The sequence below is a fragment of the Eleginops maclovinus genome, chromosome 20, assembly GCF_036324505.1.
Source record: "Eleginops maclovinus isolate JMC-PN-2008 ecotype Puerto Natales chromosome 20, JC_Emac_rtc_rv5, whole genome shotgun sequence".
Classification (NCBI taxonomy): domain Eukaryota; kingdom Metazoa; phylum Chordata; class Actinopteri; order Perciformes; family Eleginopidae; genus Eleginops; species Eleginops maclovinus.
In genome coordinates, this window is record NC_086368.1 from 11923559 (window position 1) to 11944719 (window position 21161).

General features: G+C 39.4%; 1 protein-coding gene across 4 annotated transcripts in view; it reads right to left on the bottom strand.

Annotated features, from left to right (window-relative positions):
• Positions 1-21161, bottom strand: part of tox2 (TOX high mobility group box family member 2) — an 87488-nt gene that overhangs the window by 54099 nt on the left and 12228 nt on the right. For all 4 annotated transcript variants that reach the window (XM_063911677.1, XM_063911678.1, XM_063911675.1 and 1 more), the window contains exon 2: positions 1580-1666. In XM_063911677.1, the coding sequence (XP_063767747.1) occupies positions 1580-1621 (42 nt within the window). In that variant the 5' untranslated portion in view covers positions 1622-1666. The remainder of the gene's footprint in view (positions 1-1579; positions 1667-21161) is intronic.

Sequence of the window (21161 nt, forward strand, 5' to 3'; positions counted from 1 at the left end):
CTTTTTTTATCAGTCGGAGAGATGTAAGTTGGTGCCTGAACTACTCAAGCAATTAAGAAATGTCCCTCCCTTAATGTCTATCCATAATTTGCATTTCAAAAACAATTTCTGCACGGAGATTTAGATGTAGAGTTTTATTTGCTCAAAAGAGGATCAGATGAAAGTGGATATATATATCTTTACTACCTCCTGCATTTACTGACAAGGAACTCATTCCCATGATTTGTAAGTAGGTCTCTCCACAGAACAGCATTAACAATATTCACTTTAGATAACTTATGATTCCAGGCCCTAGGAGAGGATGGGTTTCTTAGAAATGCTTTGTTAGCACTCTCCCTCTTCATATAAGATTGAGGACATGTGGTCTGAGACATCAATACAATCTCTGTTGTAATTAAAAAAAGGTGCGCACTAACAATATTACACAGCTTTCACTTTGTCTGTCCCTCCCTCTCTGTCTCCCCCACTCTCACTCACTCACCCACTCTCCCTCTCATTGGGCCCCGGAGCAGAGAAGAGATAATTTAAAAAGCACTTGAATGGAATGAAACATGAAAAAGAGAGACATATGAAATTAAATTCTCTCTTTTCGCTCTTTTGTTCTTTCATTTTCTCTCTTTTGTTACATAAATGCATGAAAGCAAAGCAAGCTAGATTCTAATTATGATTTTTTCTTCTCAAAAAAAATGAAAGAAAGGTGTCACAAACAAAGCAGACTTACTGTTCCAGCACTTTGTTAAAGTCAAAGTACTGCAAGTGCCGCCCGCGTCATCGAACTTCAATAAACGTAATGTTTTTCTTTTCTTTCTCCATAGCAAACATTTATATGTAGAATTTTTTTAAAAATGAATGAGACTTTGATGCCTCAATACGGCTGCTTTACATCAAAAGAAGAAGAAATAAAGGGTAAATCACTCAAATATTTGTGCAAATTAAAAATATTCCCCTCATATATTTTAAACCGGGTCATAGCCGGTTGGTCGGTCTTTCAGCTGCAGCAAAATGCTTCTTTCAGTAGCTACAGGCAAATACCACAGAAACCACCAAGTCAGATGGGTGCTTTATTGGGAGCCCTGCGGTGCCCAGTGAGGGATTAAGTATGGGGGACTGAGCAGGTCTATCAGGGTGGGCATGGGAAGAGACAAAGGGGTGAGTATTAGGGAGATGATGGTCTAAAGGATGAGGGACAAAGGTAGTGGTAGTAAAGGAAGATGATGGGTTGTATTCTTTCTCGACCATATCCAAGTATGTCCAAGTCCAGATATTTATAATATTTTTCATGCTGAATATATCTATCACAGGACCAAGAACCCCAGCAATTATAAGCATCCAATTGGCCCCAACTTTAGTTCATAAAAAAACTACTTTTACATATGAAACACTGCAAATGTTTAAGTCAGAACTGCCCCTCTTATCCTGTGCTGGGACAGCCTTGCTGTGCAGCTGAAAGACGGCACTATTCTGTGACTCACTGTACAGAAAAGGGCTAAATGTGTCATGTTGGTACAGGTAGCTAAGGAGAACATGAAGGGGTGAGGGAGCAGGGGTGAGAGGTGGGGTGGGGGGGTGGGAGACTTACCCCAGTAGAGGGCAGTCTCTTGCCGTCAGGGTTTGGGCGCATAGAGCTGTAGAGCCTCACACTTCGATCTGCAGCACCGTATCTGCTCTGTAAGAGTAACAAGAGAGACACACTTTAAACATATTTTCCTTTAACAGAGAAATCAGCGATAACCTTTGCAAACAGGAAACACTTTACACCAGAATAAAATCACCATCAAGATTTAAATGTATTAACTTTAAAACTTGTTTAAAAGTAAGTTTCATTTTCTCATCCAAAGTGCAGGGATCATAACCACTGTAGATCTTTTCATGGTCCTACTTTTGTTCACCAGTGCAGGTTTCGGAAATTTTCGCCAAGCCTGAACATTGGCTGCCATGTTAAATCACCTCATGGTGATGTACCACACATAATAACTAGATAAGGTTGGCTCACTGGCGGCACTATGTAACTTAACTATTGTGTTTGGTAGCAGGGTTCCAGTGCTCTGCTTCACTGTACTCTACTGACTCCATCTTTCTGTACGTTACACAGCCTGCAATCAGAGTGGTGGGTCTCTCCTGTACTTGCCCACGTAGGCTTTAGCTGTACAACATAACCTGAGGGAGTGATGGCAAAGCCTTCAGCTGGGAAGCTAATTATTCGCAACAAGTGGTCCCTGCCTGGAGAGACAGTGCAGTTCAGAGTGGTTCACACAGGGGTCCACAGACTCAGCGGAGCTTTTCCCAGGATTCACTTCTAATCTTACTTTCTCTATCACACTCCTTGTCTTTATCTCATGGCTCACATACACATCTCACTACACCTTCTTGATGTTCTATCTTTATAACAGTAATATCTCTGTTCTGTAACATCTGGTCAACAGTCTGCATGTGGTTTCCTCCATCTGAAGAGTGATAACCTATTTTTGTGTATGTGTGTGTTAATTGATCAAACGTTCTACAGACATTTCTGGTGTTAGAGAATCTGTCTTATAGCTGTGTGCTGCCTGTTGTTAAAATGAAGGTTGTAACAAGTGATGTAGAAACTGGTTTCCTATACATTTAGAGGATTAAACATGAATATATATATTTGGTCAGGGCTATGGCTGCTATCCGCTCTGTGCTTAATAGCTACATTTGATACATACAGTGAACTAATGATGTCAGGTTGTAGATCATTGAGGAAGAAAAAACACAGTGCAGCAATCTAGAACAAAAATCCCATTATCCTTTTCTCTGTCTCATACTTAATCTTTTACTTGCTTTAACTTTTTTGTTTAGCATTTATTCTCAATTTTTTTATTCTTCAATTTATTTGAAACTGTAAACATCCCCGAACCACCGAAAACTGGCCCTGCCTTTAATTTCTAGTCAGTCACGTGGTGCAGGCAAACACGCATTCAGTGCACTCATGAGCATTGCAGGCCTCAGCTTTTATAGTGGAACCGCCATAAACACACCTTTGCCGATTGCGTTTATGGGCCTAAATGCGTAGTGATTACCACGCACTGAAAGCCACAGGCAATGTGTGCAGAAGCTTATGTAACATACCATGCATGAAACACATTAAAGAAATCACAGTCTCTTAGTGCAGGATTTATACCTTATAATAAGCAGTGTTATATGCAGAACAGTATACTGACCTAATAGCCTATCACTGAGAGTATACAGCGGCGGGCTATCCCCTGAGGCAGAGCGAGAGTACTTGCTGTGTAAGATTTTGATATCCTGGGCTCATTATGAAAGGTGAAAACAGATGAGTAGACAGCAGTGGCTATCTCGTCGATATGGTTCGCATAATGATGACACAGCGTTATTAAAGAGAACTCTCATTTACAACTTTTCCTCGGTGCTGCACTACCCTGACATCCTTCCAGCCCCAAACTCATGAAAAACCCAACCCTTCTCCATTTGCATTTGTTTACAAGTGGGTTTACAGTCTTTTTTTCAAATGTATAGTCCAAATGTAGAAAAATGTATAACAATGTATCTGATTGCTATTCCACTATTTAAAGTGCCATAGGTCATAATCAGCAACATGACCTGGTATGTTGAGCCTTTACGTCCAGTTGGATATTTATTTTCCTTTCTGCCTTCAAGAGTAGCTACTGTACACTAACTGCTTCCCTCAATGGGGAATTTTTCTTTCTTTGCTTGTTAGGTAGCTTGCCAGCATGGCCGCTAAATGAATGCCTCGCAGAATAGCTGCTTTAGCCAGCAAAGGAGCCACAGTAAGTGAATGTTTGATATTTCTCCAGTGTGCCAGGCTAATCTGGCCCTGTGGCATGCCATTACGGGGCTAATAACAGCTGTCTGCGGCCTGGAGGGGACACAAGCAGGCCTGGCTGCGCTAACTGGCCCTGACAGACTCATTAGGAGTGCTGGCACCCAGAACAGCAACAGCCAAACTCCTCACATTTCCTTGCTGGCTCACAACAGTTTGCAAGTGCAAAAAGCATTGTTCTCTACACTTGTTCTCTGACACCTTTCTTTTGTTTTCTAGTCCTCACTTCAGACGCTCTCACCCGCTGTCACCCCTCTTTCTCTTTCTGGCTGGCTTTAGGTTGCTGTGATATTTCTACCAAAACCAGAAGCTGCCAGCCATTTACCATCTCTGCTCAACACCAAGTTGAGTCTAACCATTTGTTCCTTTTTGTTCTTTCATCCCGCACACCAACACTGTAGTTCTGACCAAAATAGAGCAGAAGGCAGAGTTCAGCTGTTCGCCCATGCTACTGTAATCCCTTAGGAGGAAAGTAAAGGTAAAATAAAAATTATATACAATAATAACTCGGTAACTCACTCACAGTTTCTAACTGAATTTGGTGTGCAGCCACAGGAAGATGCTGCACCACACCAGGAAGAGGCTGGCATCCTCTGAACTTTGTATCAGTTACTGTAGCCGGGCTGGGCTGGGGACACGAGGGACTTCCCCAGGCAGACAGCAAAAGCAAACATTGTCCCGTCGCTTGGCAAAGAGGAGCCAATCACAACAAGCCGAGCAGACAGACAATAAACACGGACAACCAATAAGGGGTCGACTGGACGTAGAAACGTTAACAATGGGGGGGGGGGGGGCTGTGATAGGCTTTCTGGCACTGCTCATGCCATGTGACAGATTTGTATGCTCAAGCAAAAATGTGTACAAATGCTACTGTTGTTGTAACTGACAATTTCAGATTGTCACATCATGTTGGGAATGTTTGATAAGATAAGGTAGAAAAAGTTAAATGTTAAATGTTTCCAATAACAAGGAGGATTGACCCCAACAATGTATAACTAAGGCTAAATGTATACTGTCAGATTTTAAAAAATGGACAATGACTATGTTTGTATTCTTTAAAGTTAATATTTAACCATATAATAATTTACCTTGAATCTTGAAATGAGGGCATGTCTATAGAATTTAACTTATGCTGTGTTATTATGTAAATGAAATTCAAGAGGGAGCCAAAAGATTATCGGCTGATATATTGTTATCGGATTTTTATTATTCTCAATATCCATTGAAATCCGTTATCTGTCAAGTTCTTTTCGTCTAATAAATAATTCATCATCTTTATTTTCTCCAAATCAGCAGCCTGAAGCGCAGTAAACGCTACGATACATCTACTCATTAGTTATCAGCGTTGGCTTTTATAGGCGGGGGTGTTGGGGCACTGCAAAGCCAAAGGCACAGCTGTGGGGGTATAGTTACCTGTAACGTTAGCTGTTGCATGTTATATTATTTACGCAGATCTGGACTTAATGGAACACATGTGTGTCTGCAGCCGACATTCTTCCCAGATTAGCTGAAAGGCCTGCACACATCAGACTCCACCGATGAGAGGAATGCAAAAGGCCTAGGCCGGCTTATGAGGAAACCCTATCACTCATCTATAGTATACAGTATTGTATGCACACACAATTATGTGTGTACACACCAACTGCATTTAGAGCTGCATACTGTATGTACAGTATGCACTCAACTATGCATGTGCAGTGATGTCACAAAAACAATGATACAAAGTATAACTCTTATTTCCTGATATGTCTGAGGCAACATACATTATCCTGAAATGTCTGTTGCATAAACAAATGACATAATATCAGTCGAATTTCAAGCTGCGGTGGTCTGAGATTCAATAACAAAGCATGAATCACTTTTTCAGTGGTTTTTGAGACTTAAGTCTGAGACAAAAACAACTGCATTGTGCAACATCGCTTCGCATATTGTGATGAATCATGTTCCTTTTATGAATATGACAACAAATAAATCTCTCTCCTGTCTGTCTGATGATTTTACAAACATACATTGAATTACAGGTTTCTTAATTTTGTGAAACTACCTTTACTTTGGAAGAATTTGGGTTATATCAGTAATTTAACAAACATCTGAGAACTCTAGACCTTGTAGACAATTACATTTAAATGTAGTTTATTTTGAAGCAGAAAAGAGGCTTACACTATAATACAAACAGAAAAGTAACCTAATATGGCTCAATGGGCATGCGCAGGAATGTGTTTGTAGTCCATTGTTAAGCTAGTACTAACTGTGTAATATTGTGATTCAATACAAAGCATTGATTCCTAAAGGCTGGAAGCTACAGTCCAGAATTGCAAAAACATATTGATGCATATTGTGCATTTCCATGTACTCATTTATAGTGATTGTTTGTTTAGACATTTCTGTTGATTTTATACATAGATTTTACATAATCAGCATTTTCACATCCCATTTGGCTCCATTTGAATGTGTTATTCATTTCTAAATACCTGCAGTGAGAAAGACAGACAGATGAGAGCTTTTGTTGTCACTGCATGTGTGTGTGTGTGTGTGTGTGTGTGTGTGTGTGTGTGTGTGTGTGTGTGTGTGTGTGTGTGTGTGTGTGTGTGTGTGTGTGTGTGTGTGTGTGCGTGCGTGCGTGCGTGCGTGTAAAAGACATGTCAACTGGGGCCTAAGTAGCTCGACCATAACCAGGACATGAACCCGGGGGCTACCTGCCTCGGGCCACTGCTGACACGCAAACTACTGATCACACCATTGGGAATATCCAGCCAACAGCAGCATTTGAGCCGAGGCTATTTATAGCTACCCGCGGCTTTTACCCTCCATCCATTCCTGGTGTAAACGCATGTGAGTTTGAACGTGCGTACATGCTTATGCTTGTGCTTTTAAGGTGGAAACAAATTATTATATAAGAAGAGTTATTAAGCTTTGCTTAAGCTTCTCGTGGGATGTCTCCTACTTTACAACTTGGCCTCTTATGTTGGCTCGTCACTTCAGAATGCATCCACCCTTCCTCCTCCTGCTTATCTTCTGTTTATGTTTCTCCAATGGTTTTTGTTGTCCCCCCAGTCAACACACATTGTAATTTACACGAAAGCACAATACATCAGCTGAACCCCTGACATCGGCCCCTCACTCTCTCTTGCTATCCATTATTGTGTAAATGCATGTATCTCTATGTGTATATGTATTTTCCTTTATCTCTATAATGTGAGACTCCTGGAAAATCAATACATGAGTATTGTGCGTTGATATACAAATACGTGGTCACGTTGTTCAATATAAAATCATACAGTACAGTGGGAAATCAGACTGTTTTTTGGGTGTTTTTTTTTACCTTGTCCTTCATCAGAGGTCCTTCAGTTGTCAAAACCTGACCGAGCCTTCCCATATTTAAACATAGTGAAAATGTGTAGCTCACTTTAAGAAACTCACTGGTTAAATCATTACAGTGAAATTGGAGGTAACGCATCTGCAACAGTTTGGGTTTCGAGCTCTGTGCTCATTTTTCAAACTTTTATGACATGCTTTACTTTCTCTCCCGCTGACTTGTTATTGTTCTTTCAAACTTGACTTTGTGTGTCTGTACCTGCAGCTACAGAGCGCTGTCACAGATTCTGTGTCTACTGCAACAACAATGTAGAGCCTGGCTGCATGCTGTCAGGCTGGGTAGATATTGGAAATAAAATCATAGAACATTGTACCAAAGTTTAGATAATGAATACTGTTGGCTGAGTGGATTGTTTTCAGTGGATTAAACATTGAGTTATTCTAAATCTGCAAATGGAATAATAGTTATAGATGTAATTAAAGATGTTTGTATTTGTTAATAGTGAAGTACAGTTTGATGAAAGATTCATCAAAGTGCAAAATAAAGACAAAATAATTTAAAATAAAATAAAAATCAAGCTTCATCTACACAACAGTTGTATTTGTTATGTTTTCACTTTACATGAAAAGCAGTTTTAAACGTCCATCACTCATTTTATGTTTGACATATAAGCAGGAGAGATGAAGCACATTAATTAAGTGCATGTGGTGGCTTTGCTCTTTCTGATAGAGAGGGCAAAAAATAAACTTTTTTCCCCAGAATCCCATATCTTTTGACACCTTGTTACACTACTACTGCTACTACTACTACTGAGGTGTTACAGGCAGAAGAAAGATGGTTGAGAGAAGATTTAGCTAATAGCTCTACTTCTTCACCCAAGAAGAGGTACATGCAGAGGTTAGATTAGTTTAATACAGGCAGAAGCCAAAGATAATAATTCCTTAACAAATTGGGATTGCTAAGGAGAGCAGAGACTCCCGAATGTCAGTGAGTATTTGTCATCTGATTTCCTGAGAGATTCTGTGACTGTAGTATAAATGTTCTCATGTTGCCTTTAACAGAACGTAGCAAATAAAGTACCATCTGCACTGCATTACGAGGATTATTGGCAGTATGGTCCGCCTTTTTGGGTTTCTTTTATTATGAATTGAATATTTTTGGATTTTGGACTGATGGTTGGACAAAACAAGCAATCTAAAAGAATCTACTTGGACTTTAGGAAATTGCGATCAGTAGTTTCTGACATTGTATAGACTAACGATCATAGTATTAATCTAAAAATATTAAAACTGTATGTTATGCAGCCCTTATAAAAGTGTCAAAACGTTTTAAACATGTTTGACTTCCATTATTTAACCTCCATTATTCTGGTTTCTTCTAAGGAGAATTATTCAAAGTGGTGAAAATGCCTTGTAAATTTGTAGTAAAGCTGAATTAACTAGAAATAAAATGTTTCTTCGAGGTATGAGCTGCAGAGGAAGTCACTGACTATGTTTAACAACTCATTTACAGTAGGTCAGCTTCAGCAACATATTTAGAAGTTCAATCACACATCGGAGGAAGAGAGAGAGAGGCATAAGAGGAGACAAGGCAGTGAGAGAGTGATAGAGAGATAGAGGGAGAGAGTTGAGTGAGAGTTGATATGCTGACTACAGGCAGTTGATTTGGTTTCAGAGAGCATTGTTACGGCGCTTTGAATTAATGCCTCCCAAAGAGTCCAATTGTGATTCTTGGGTTGTGCTGACAGAATATTTGACAGCCTAGGGTGAGCTGCTGATCTCAGCTGAATCCTCTGTTCTGTGTGTGTGTGTGTGTGTGTGTGTGTGTGTGTGTGTGTGTGTGTGTGTGTGTGTGTGTGTGTGTGTGTGTGTGTGTGTGTGTGTGTGTGTGTGTGTGTGTGTGTGTGTGTGTGTGTGTATGTGTGTGTGTGTGTGTGTGCGCTTGTGTGAGAATGTATGTATACTCAACACATTCATACACCTACACGTTCAGATATGTGTGGATGTGCAAAGCAGTCAAAACACCTACATGTATATGTGTAATGACTCCCACACACACACACACACACACACACACACACACACACACACACACACACACACACACACACACACACACACACACACACACACACACACACACACACACACACACACACACACACACACACACACACACACACACACACAGAGAGAGTGGACAGCATGTGATACTGAGCCCAAAATGAACCAACACATAAATCAATCCTAAATGACTGTTAACTAAGCGCTAACACACAGAAACACCAACAACTTGAGTAGGCAAACAACTCATATGCAGCTCATTTGGGCACATCATTAACCAGATGAAAATGAGCTGTTGTCCCTTCTGAACTTCAGAAGGTAGAAAAAAAGCATAGAGAGGCCCAATTCGTCATTACGGTTTTGGCAAGAAAAAGATGCTTCATCAAAATAAGTGTGCCACACAAGACTGGTCCAGTTAGACAGCAACACAAAAAAATCTTTTGTAAGAATGTAATAGACAAACCTGCAGATACTGCAAGTATATCATTTGTATTCACCATACCAAGTAGCTTGATACTTGTGGTGATGCAAGGAGATGAGCTGCAGGCAATAATGAATGCAAATCTAGAAATAATGTGTGCATAAGCTGACATTACCAATATAGATGTAGGTGTACATTGAAAATTGATTACTATAATTGATTACATTGTACAAACACCTGAATATATAAAAATGCAAATCAGTGGTAATTGCAGAACTCAGTGGTAACAATTTTCACCTAAGCCTGCGTGTTCATGTAAAAGTAGTCTACACGGTGCAGATTAATATCTTCACATCTCATTTTTCAATATTCTAACTATATTGGTAGAGATGCAGTTAAATGCAAATAGATTTCAAATGCGTAGTTGTGGAAAACTGTAGAAAGCCAATACATTTATTAATATCCCTTCATGGCAAATATGTGCTGCTCGTTTCTGTTTTTTAGCAGCTACGTAAATTGAAAACATTTTGGAAAAATATGAATTTACCGTTGGTTGAACACAAACGAAATTTGGATATTACCTACGGCTCTTTATGAAATAGAAATATATATCAAAAAACAATTCAGAAACAAAAAAATATTGTGATCAAGAAACATTAATCAATAAAGATACATCATCAGTGTTGCATTCCTATTTCAAATGTAGTTTAGTTTAAATGGTCAACAGAGAACTTATCTGTGACTTAGTTTAGAGCCGCACTTGAGAAACTTGACGATGACTGTTTGCACCAAAAGGGTGAGCTTTGACTACAAAGACGAAAATTCCTATTTATAAACCAAGCGATGCAAAATGAGTTATTTTCAAAGTGTGAAACCCTCCGTAATACTCGTTATGAGACAATAGTAATGACACAAGTATCAGATGAGTCAAAGGGACATATTTATAGTTTAAACTAAGTTACATTAATTTCCCTTATCTTCAAGTGTCATTTTGAGATCTTTGCTCACCACAGTGTTGTGAAAAGTTTAGTAACAGTGATTATATTCTTTTTGTGTTTTGCAGATGTATTGACAGTGAAACCATCCTAAATCTCAAGCATGAGGAATATTCTCTGTGGATCTTTGTCCAGGAAGTTAAAATTAACTGGGTTACAAATAAAACAACAATGGGAAGAGCAGGGGACTCAACTGAAGAGTAGAACTGTGATGCAGGTGTTGATTTCATGGATGGATATACTTCATCCTCTTCCAGCCCTGTCTCTCTCCAGTCTTCCTCTTCTTCCTCTTTCTTTACCTCTTCTATCCATTCTCTGCGTTCCACTCTCCCTACCTTTACATCTTTCTCTCCATCTTGAGTGCTGTGCCTCACCCTAATTAGAAATTCCCCCTCCGACCAACTGAAATTGAATTGCCCATCATTTGCATAATGATAGCTCACCGGGCTGACGGCCGATTTACCATGAGATGAAATGTAGCAATCACTTAAGAGAGTGACCATGAGGGAGTGTGGGTAACGGGGGTGGGGGGGCTTGAGGAGAGACAGAATGAATGGAAGGATGAAATGGGATCACAAAGATAGAGAAAGGCAGAGAAGCATGAGAGAAGAAAAGAGAGAAATCCGACAGGTATTTAGGTTATTGTCTCATATAGTAATATAGCTGGAGGGGAGGCTGTGTCCTCAATATGACAGCAAGTGGACACAACAAGGACACATAAGGACGCTTATGTAACGCTGTTCCCCTTGTCAATGGAGGCACTTCTGACTTTCGACTATAATTATCATGGAGTATGTTTCATATAGAGCTGACTGAAATCCTGTATTCCCAAAGTTCTGAGTTGTACTCTGATCTTTAGCCTTCTACTTTTGTATTTCTTCCAATCCCCAGCTGCTTTCTATCTCAGGTCATTAGACATTTTTAAAGTGGCAGACTATTCATTTAAATTAAAAAGAAATTGCACAACTCAGAGAGGAATGAGAGTTTTTTTTCGGTCTGCAGAGGTTCAGAGTAGATTCTATTCAAAACGCAATCAGTTCAATAAATGAATAGTCTCTCAAGCTTGGTCAATGGGTTGTTTTAGTTTAGATCTGTAGCTTTATGGCTCAGGACCAAAAAAACAACAACAAAGATGTTTGTGCATTTTAATGTTTGTACTGATAGGAAACATTTCTTAATAAATGATGAAAGGTTGATTGTTTGGATGTTGGGTTATACATCATTTCTAATCTCAGAACAGAAATGAAATACTTATAAACAATTAATACATGTCTGTGACCTCCATTGTGGTGTAAACGTTAAGCTGTTATTTTTAGCTTCTCAAGTAGATGCTTGGCAAGTTCTGACTTCTCTTCACAAGATCAACATCGGGAACTCCTGAACCACCCACGGTTTATAAGAAGTGGTCAGCCTGTGAACTGAGTCGCTGTCAGTAAACGCCCTGTCAGTTCAGCAAATGCCACACTGTGAACAAATTACTGTAATCAACAATATGATAATCATCCCGTTGTCTCTCCTCTGCTGGGGCATCGATCTCACATCCTACTTGGCCTGAAGATTTGATTTGGCAAAAATCCTGATACATCTTTTCTTGGGGAGGTCACGAAAGAGTGGGCAAATCAAATAATGCTGCACGATGGGTGTGATGTGGCAAAATGACAGGCTTGAAGGCATTCTGAAATGTTAACCCCGAGACAAACTTGCCATTGAGGGGCCTTTTTTATCGAAATTGCTTATTCATGGGAGTGAGTGGGCAGAGGCAATGCGTGGAGAGGTCATATTTGTTTCTAATAGTCAGCGTGATATGTTGGGCTATCAGGTTGGAAGCTCTGCCCAGAGACTGATAAGGCCACGGTGTATTGTTTAACTTCCACTCTTTAACCTGAGGAACCTCAGACTCTCACACACGGTACTTTCCACTCTTAGCCATTCCCTCAATGCGTGTGTCTTTGAGTGTGTGTGTGTGTGTGTGTGTGCGTGCGTGCGTGCGTGCGAGTCCTCATGTGTGTGTGATTTTTAGTTTCTATCACATTTCTTGGCCTAATTAAAAAGTAATGTCGATGCTCAATAAATGACAGATCATCAAAAAGCACACAGAAGTACATACACTAAGACCCACAGCAGTGCACACACTCACACACACACACATGTCACTCAGTGCTCAAATCATTTATTAAATTCTTCAATCTCCTCTCCCTCTGTCCATCTCTACATAAGTGATCAGTGATCACATGTCGTATGTTAAAGTCTGCTGGCCCAGACAGGAGGGAGTTAAGTCCCTTATCTCTCCTCCCCAGAAGAAATTCCTACTAGAGGCCTCGCTCTGCTGGTTTCCTGCCTTCTTGCCCAATGCCCTATTTTTACTCATAGGCTGTAGAATACCAGGGGCAGCTTTTTCCTTGTCACTAACATATTTCCTGCCATTCTCACTCTGACATTTCTCTCCGCTGCACGCTCAAATCTTTCCCCCTCTTTACGGGTCATAACCTTTGAGTCGGGGTCGTTCATATTCAAATGAACCGGTAGATGCCGGAGCTGCTGCGAGTTTACCCGTCAGTATGGTTGTCTTCTTCTTTGCTTTATAGGTTTTTTTAAACATCAGATTTGTGTTCATTTAAGATGTTTTTGACTGCTGCCAGAAGAAATCAGGTCTACTTTGTGCTTCACTTTAGGATTATAAATGCTAATATCTACAAATCCAAATTATACTGGTTTTGTGTCTCAGGCTACCTGTTACCACTGTAAAAACTGCAATGATGCAGAGATGTGGAAACACAAAAATGGCCCCTTGAAGATATCTACAGTTTCGGAAAAAATTAAGAGGCCACTCCAAATTCTTCTTAAATCTTTATAAAGATAAAGGTTTATTAGAGAAAAACTTTCACTCTTAAAACTAATAGATAAACCAATTTGATTGACATTCTCTTGAGTGCACAATACAAAAAATGGAAATATCAGTTTTTGCTAATAAAACAGTCAAAACTAAAAATGATGAACCTCAAATCTAAGTTGTACCTCGAACATTGCCCCTCCACATAATTAACTGCCTATGTGGTTTTTACAATTCTGACAAAGCTCGGACAAATGATACCCTTCAGACTTCTGGTTGAAACAAGGCTTAGTCTTTTCATTATATGAAAAAACAAACTCTCAGCCTTTCTGTGCAGCGTGTTGTACTTTTTCAGCTGAAACCGTCCCATAAGTTATAAATAAAGATCGAGATTTTCTGGTTACTCCACTTTACTGAAGCATTTTTAGTGCCTGAGTGACAAGTCAAACTCAAATGTACTACTTCACTCACGAGGCTCGGCAGTACAGAATGTGCAGTTAGAGAATTCAAAGTAAGAGGCCTGAGGACTTCTGAGGAGGAGAATGAATGGCAGTTTAATGAAAGCCTGGGGAGACATGATATCACTGAGTGACTCTTTCACTGCAGCTTTCCTCCTATTCATACACCAACATGATTTAAATGCAGGTGGATCGATGCTGGTTAAAAACACTAATGGCGCATAAAGGGAGCACAATTCACTACTGTGTTTCTTTCTCGCCAAGGTCTGATCACTCCTAGACTACAAGTGGAATGCAGCTCTTAGTCGAGAATTTCCCGCCAGCTACAGGTGAACAAAAAAGCTCCATTGTCCACATTTTCATGGTTACTTTTCATACAAAAAGTGACATTGAAATTCCAAATAAAGCTATTTTCTTATTACCATTCACATCACAGTAATAAACAGATATTCAGTCTGATGAATGGGATATTCTGAACCCAAGATGGTACACACCTGTGCTTAAATCACACTGTTAATTATATTGGAGGCGGGGGAGCGGGTTCGTTGTATTTCTATTTTGTCCTTTTACCGAGTACATATGAACATCAATATTATTTCCCAGCAGGAGGTAAATGGTATTGAATGGTTGCCAGGTTGCCGGAGGGTAGACTACTCAGCTGACTAAAAAACCCATTCTCCATTTTATCTCTCTATCAGTGTGTACTTGTGCATGTGTGTGTGTGTGTGTGTGTGTGTGTGTGTGTGTGTGTGTGTGTGTGTGTGTGTGTGTGTGTGTGTGTGTGTGTGTGTGTGTGTGTGTGTGTGTGTGTGTGTGTGTGTGTGTGTGTGTGTGTGTGTGTGTGTTCCCTTTTGACAAGGAGCAGAATGAGCTGGGGCTTGCTGCACTACTAGGCCATGTGAGAAAAAGTTCACGTGATGCAGGCAAATACAGCCGGTCTTCAGCAGGATGGAAAGACTGTAATCAAACCATAAATCAGAAATCACTGAACTGCCATCCACCCACCCCCTCTCCCTCTCCTTTTTTTTACAACCCTCCCATTTCTCTGCAGAGCTCCCTAGCATGTTTCGTTACATACAGCCATGCCTAAACTGCCCTGGAAGAGGTGAAAAGCAGATCAATGAAAAATGCATTTTCTTTATATCAAATGCTTTCATCATGAAATGTCTGAAATAAAACACTGGAAGAAAAATCCAATACTTTTACTCAGAACAATGGCTTTCTTCTAGAACACATGCATTTTGGGCTGTGGTGTTTTAAAACCATTCCTAAACCTAAAACAAACAGCTCTGCATGTGTGATGTATTTTTCTGACTACTCACGATCAGACGCAGTCCACATTTGTCTGACTTTCATAGTGAGCCACCTGGTGTGCTGTAATATCAGGAGAACAGTGGGGTCATTGTGAATGAGCTGTGTGATATCAAGGAGAGTGACCCATTTAGAGCCCAGCCTCAGAGCTGACAAGCCTCTGTTATGTCTAGGACATCTGGAAGGCCGGAGTCGCTCACTCTGAGCTGTACAACACATATGAGTCAATCCCTTCCAGAGAGGAAAATACATCTGAGATGGTCACGGATATTTCACACGCTCACCTATAGGACCTGGTCAGAAGGAAGAGCAGTAAAGAGGAGCTGAGGATCTGTTACAGTACACTGAGAAATCTGGAAGGCATCCAAACAATATCTGAAGCTGTTCTGGTAATCTCACAAGAGATTTTAAAAGACTGGAAAAACGGTGCAGCGCAGGGTTATCTGCTGCTCAGAAGAAGTGCCCTGCAGATCAAATGATCAAGGGAAAAAACTTCTATCTCATTATTCAAATAGGAATTACTTTTTTAGTAGCTCATTTCATCTGCTGATGTTCAAAAGAGCTCTTTGCATATTCTGCAAAATAACGGTAAGCAGGAGAAACTGACTGCCTGAAGTAGAAAAAAAACATAAAATTCAAAGAAAAGAAATGTTAACATTCATGTATCATACACAATGCTGTACAAAACAACCAAGATTGGGCAAATGAAGCTGCAGTGTTGCGCATTATATAAACGAATACATGAATGCATAATCAGAGGCCAAAATGAGCCAAGGAAAGCACACTGAAAAATCCCCCAGGGGAAAGGAAATTATTCACAATGGACAAGGACACAATTCATAATAATATTGAAAAAGGGAAACTTTTGCCTCCCTTTATTTAAAATCCATGCTTTAAATGCAAAAACAGAACTACCCTATATGTATGTACTGTATGTATGTACTGTATGTATGTATGTATGTATGTACAGTATATATGTATGTATGTATGTATGTATGTATGTATGTATGTATGTATGTATGTATGTATGTATGTATGTATGTATGTATGTATGTATGTATGTATGTATGTACGTATGTATGTATGTATGTACTGTATGTATGTACTGTATGTATGTACTGTATGTATGTATGTATGTACAGTATGTATGTATGTATGTATGTATGTATGTATGTATGTATGTATGTATGTATGTATGTATGTATGTATGTATGTATGTATGTATGTATGTATGTATGTATGTATGTATGTATGTATATATGTATGTATGTATGTATGTATGTATGTATGTATGTATGTATTCGTGTATGTGTGTATGTGTGTATGTTTGTATGTATGTATGTATTGAGTGGCCTACCTCAACAGCCATATAAGGAATTTAAAGGATCAGTTTTTTTACAATCAATTTCAGATTATAGCCTGAGGTATATTGCCGAGATGGTATATTGAAAAAAACAAGCTAACCTAATTTGAGTATGGTTTAAATGTAAGCATTTGTGCAAACGCTCTGATTATTTAATCTAAAAGAATCCTACTGTCATTTCACTTTCTGCTGCCCAAACTATAATTCTGTATCATGAGGTAATTCATTATTGTGTGCAGAGGCAATTGGCAGCAAAGATTGAATCATCAGCCCTTGTTTCATTTTCCATGTAATTAAATCAGCTTCTAAAAAAAACGATGTAAGCTGGCATACAATTTAGGGAAAATTAGCATTTTTAATCACAGTACATTACTTTAATAACTCAATAAATCTGTGGCAGCTGGAGCATCTGAGAATGTTGTCACAGCCACTTAGTTCTGCATTTGCAACTAATACAGGCTGATGAGAACAGCCCGAGAGAGAGGGAGAATAAAAAGAGGGCTGGAGATGGGGGAGAAGAGAAATCCAAGCAAGGGAGATAGGGAGGATGAGAATCCAGATAGATAGAAATAACAGCATGGCAGGTGAGAAACAAGGGTGAGCAAGAAGAAAGAAACATCACCACAGACTTTGGCACAGGGAGGAGCTCAACGCTTCTCTCGCCTGGTTCAGTTATTAACTGTTAATCTCCAATTAACTCAGCCGTCACCTCGATGTCGTACAGAAAACCTGCTAACCCCCTCGTGCTGCTTTGTCATCAGGGTTTGTTTGTGTGGCTTAGTGGTAGAAGTTGCCAAATACACTAAACAGCCCTGACTGATTACAGCAAAAATGGAATTTAATTGCGAAGGGTTGTCAAGAATGCGAACAAGAGTTGAAGCCGACATCCTGACCCCACAGAACAAACATTGTGGTCTCTTTAAAGTCAAGGGAACAACAGGAATGTGTTTGTAATGTGAGGAAAACTGGAAGTGTTGCTGAAAGGTCAGGCACTCTTTTATGGATTATTTCTCCATATCTACATTTCTGCATGTATTTTCCAACATTGCCTCACTCTCCAAAGGACACCTATTTCATTGAAACTACAAAACCCACACAAACATAAAACCAGGCAACTCTCCTCTCCAGAAACTTGACTGATCTTTTTATACCCCTTCTTTCATTTAGTGCACTTAAACACATTTCAAATTCCAGTTTTGTTTAACCAGTACTCACAGATATTCATTCAATAATGATATAAACTAAAACTGAAATGTCGTAAACATTGTCTGAACCTAACCATAATATAAATGGGGAAAAACCGCTATGAATCAAAATTGAAGTATGGACTAGAATATCTTAATCACAGGAAGTGCAATATTTGTCAAGGCACAATATATATTAAAATATCTAAATCCCCCCCTGGGATTATTAAAGTATTTCCGATTCTGTATTGCGGCGGAGATGCATCATCCTACAGACATTGTTTGGTACAGATCCTCCTAAAAATCCCACCTTAATTATTGTATTATATAATTTAAATTACGATGAAAAAATAAGAAAGTAAACATTTTCATTTCCTCCAATATCATAATTAAGAAATTGCAATTGTAATATCCGTCAAAACAAACGCAGTTGGATATATTATTTCCAATTTATTTTTCAGGCACTACCTCCTTAACGCTGGTTTTATCTGGACTGACAAACAACTTATTTGGCTTTTAGCTGTGGGAACTTGTTGAAAAGGATCATGTGATCAGACTGTGGTAACACCGATGTTTGATGTTGGACGAGGTTCATGCTGCCGTAATAAAAATAACAGAATTTGTGAGCAGGTGCATGAGCACAAATGAAAGTGAGAGCTGTTGTCCTGTCAGCACATGCACGCCTGGGAAAGAGGACTCAGTCTTAGTTTGTGTGCATGCGTCACTGCTAACATGTGGTATACAATATTCTCTTCTTTTTTTCTCTGTAAGTTTGCAGAATTGCTCGGCAGGCCTCTTTGTCTGCCAGATAAAGCTCTATCTCTCCATATCTTCTTCCTCTCTGTAGGATGTTTGTTTTCTAAGTACAGGCTAGAGTGGAAACCTACATTATTTTATACCTCAACAGTTAATACATCTGGAATCACACACACAGGTTTACCAATATCTTTTTACTTTAAAGTGTCTTCCAAGGGGCAAACACAGAAGTTAACATTTAATAAAAATCCTACCACTTATTCAAATATGATTTTACATGCAACATAAGCAGGAGAGGCCCATGGAAGCATTATAGCATACAATCAATACCCTGAAGGTGTATTGGCATGCGTCTGTGCCCGTTCGCTTTATCTTTGCAGTTCCATTGAGAAGACTGAGGAAGCCTTGTCTCTGCTGATATACAGCTTTTTGATTCACTTAGCAGGCTTTGTCATATGCATGTTGGATTAAGCCTTGGACTAAAAATCAACCGTGCAGCTTGAGCGCGCACAGGCACATGCTGCTGCACCACTTGCAAACCCGCGAACAGCCATTAGCAGGATGGTGGTAGACCTCGCTAATTAAGTCATCATCTCAACACATCTCTCCCTTGCTGCACGGATCTGGTTTCAAAGTACACTTTCCAAAAGTGTCATGGTGTAATGAAAAGCATTACAGCGTAGGACATACAAGTATATTTCCTTGTGCTCTCTGGGGACAAGAGGCGACACACAGGACTTGTAGTTGCTTTCATCGACTATATGACTAACACTAAAATAGCACCCAAAGAGGCTAAGTTGATTTGACAGGACACGTACAAGGAAAAGCTATTATAACGCCATGCCAGGCTGATTTTGTAAGAAGGGCTCGAATGGGCAGCCCGATCCATTTGCAGATCAGGCAACAGTGGATAAGAAGCAACTGGATTGTTTTTAATACTCCCCAACAAACACACAACAAAAAACAGCTCACATTTATGGTTCTGACTCTATCCGCAACTTCCTTTTTTCTCTCTCTCAATTTCTCATACAATGGGGGGTTTACAGAGTGACTGGTAGGAATGTTTTAAGAAATGATCAAAAGAAAATTATGAAGGATCTCTTCGATGCAAGCTGTACAGTTACAGAAACATTCTAATACAAACTAGATAACATTTGTTTTCTTTTGTTGTGGTTCATACTGCTCTGAGGTCATTCGAGGAAGAGGAAGATCACCTTGTTCTCCAAAACAACCTCGAATGTCAATTACTGCTGGTCTTTGCACAGCTGAAAGCAAGGAAGTGATGACACAGGTTTTCACACTGTCTTTTGATCTTGTAATTATGTGGATAATTAATTTCCTAGTTTAAATGCTAGCTTTTGTTTCAGCCCTTTAACAGGAAACATCAATCAAATAACAGATGTCTAATGTGAACTAAACTGTATATCTTATCCCTTCTTATAATTCTGAAAGTGTATCTCAAAATATGTTCAGACTTTGAATTACCACCACAGACTTAAATCTGCAGCTGTCACAAAATGTTTATTTTCTTTGTGAAAAAAACAGTCGGTCATTATTATCAAATTAGAACAGTTGGTGAAGTGTGTCACATGGTCAGTATGGATTGGTTACTTCGTGCTACTGAGGGGCTGTTGAGAGATTCATACACTCTATATGGTAAACAGTGGTGTTGTACAGTTTCATGTGACTATATATAAACATTATTAGAAAGTGTGTTTCTGCGCCATGGCCTCGTGGTTTCTGATATGGCACAGCCAGTGAAATGGCAGGGAAGCCAATTTACAGTTTATAACTCAACCACACATCAATAATAAGAAAAAAATAGATTACAGTAAATCCAAGGTTCAAAAGCTGCATACCTTTGAAATGTCAAAGGGGAAACCACAATGGATAACTCATCTCAAAACTCATTTCAACTGCACAGTGCAAGCTGTATTACAAATATTCAACAGCCTACTGTTCCCTCAAGGTATTTTTCAGCAAAACACTCTATACATTTTCATTTCGGATGAGAAAAAAAAGGAATGTATTTTTTCAGTGGCAAGCAGCCAAACCAATTTAATTACATTCCAAATGGGCACAATCTCCACATATCAACCAGCCCGTGTTGTATTTCTCAAACTTCAACAACCCCCTTGACTTTCTCAGAGTAATTGAAATCTTCCACTCTCGTCATTATGTAGAGCTGCAGTAAGTACAACAAACCAAACCAAAAGGAACAAGGAGATCTGGCTCTCAGAATGAGCAGCTTTAGCCAATTTGTAACTTAATCAGCACATCTTGATACCGTTTCTCTGAAGTCAATTAAAAGAATATTAGGTGGTGTGTATCTAGAAAGAACTAACACCTTTCTCCTGCCAAAAAACGGGTAATTACCCATGACTGGAGTCAGCAGAAACCTGTCAAAGTCTGATGAGAGTTCACCGCTATCCATTTTGGATTCATTCTTTAGCCTAGAGCCATGTCCAAAAAACACAGAAACATGCCTTTTGATGTGAAAATACTAATTCAATATGAATCTGAAAGCATTTCTTCTGAAAATATCAGATATTGCAAACAGCACAGTCGGTGCCAACAGGTAACTTTTTAATACAAACAAGCCCAAATGTGGTAATTATGGAATGGAAATACAACTTTTCCA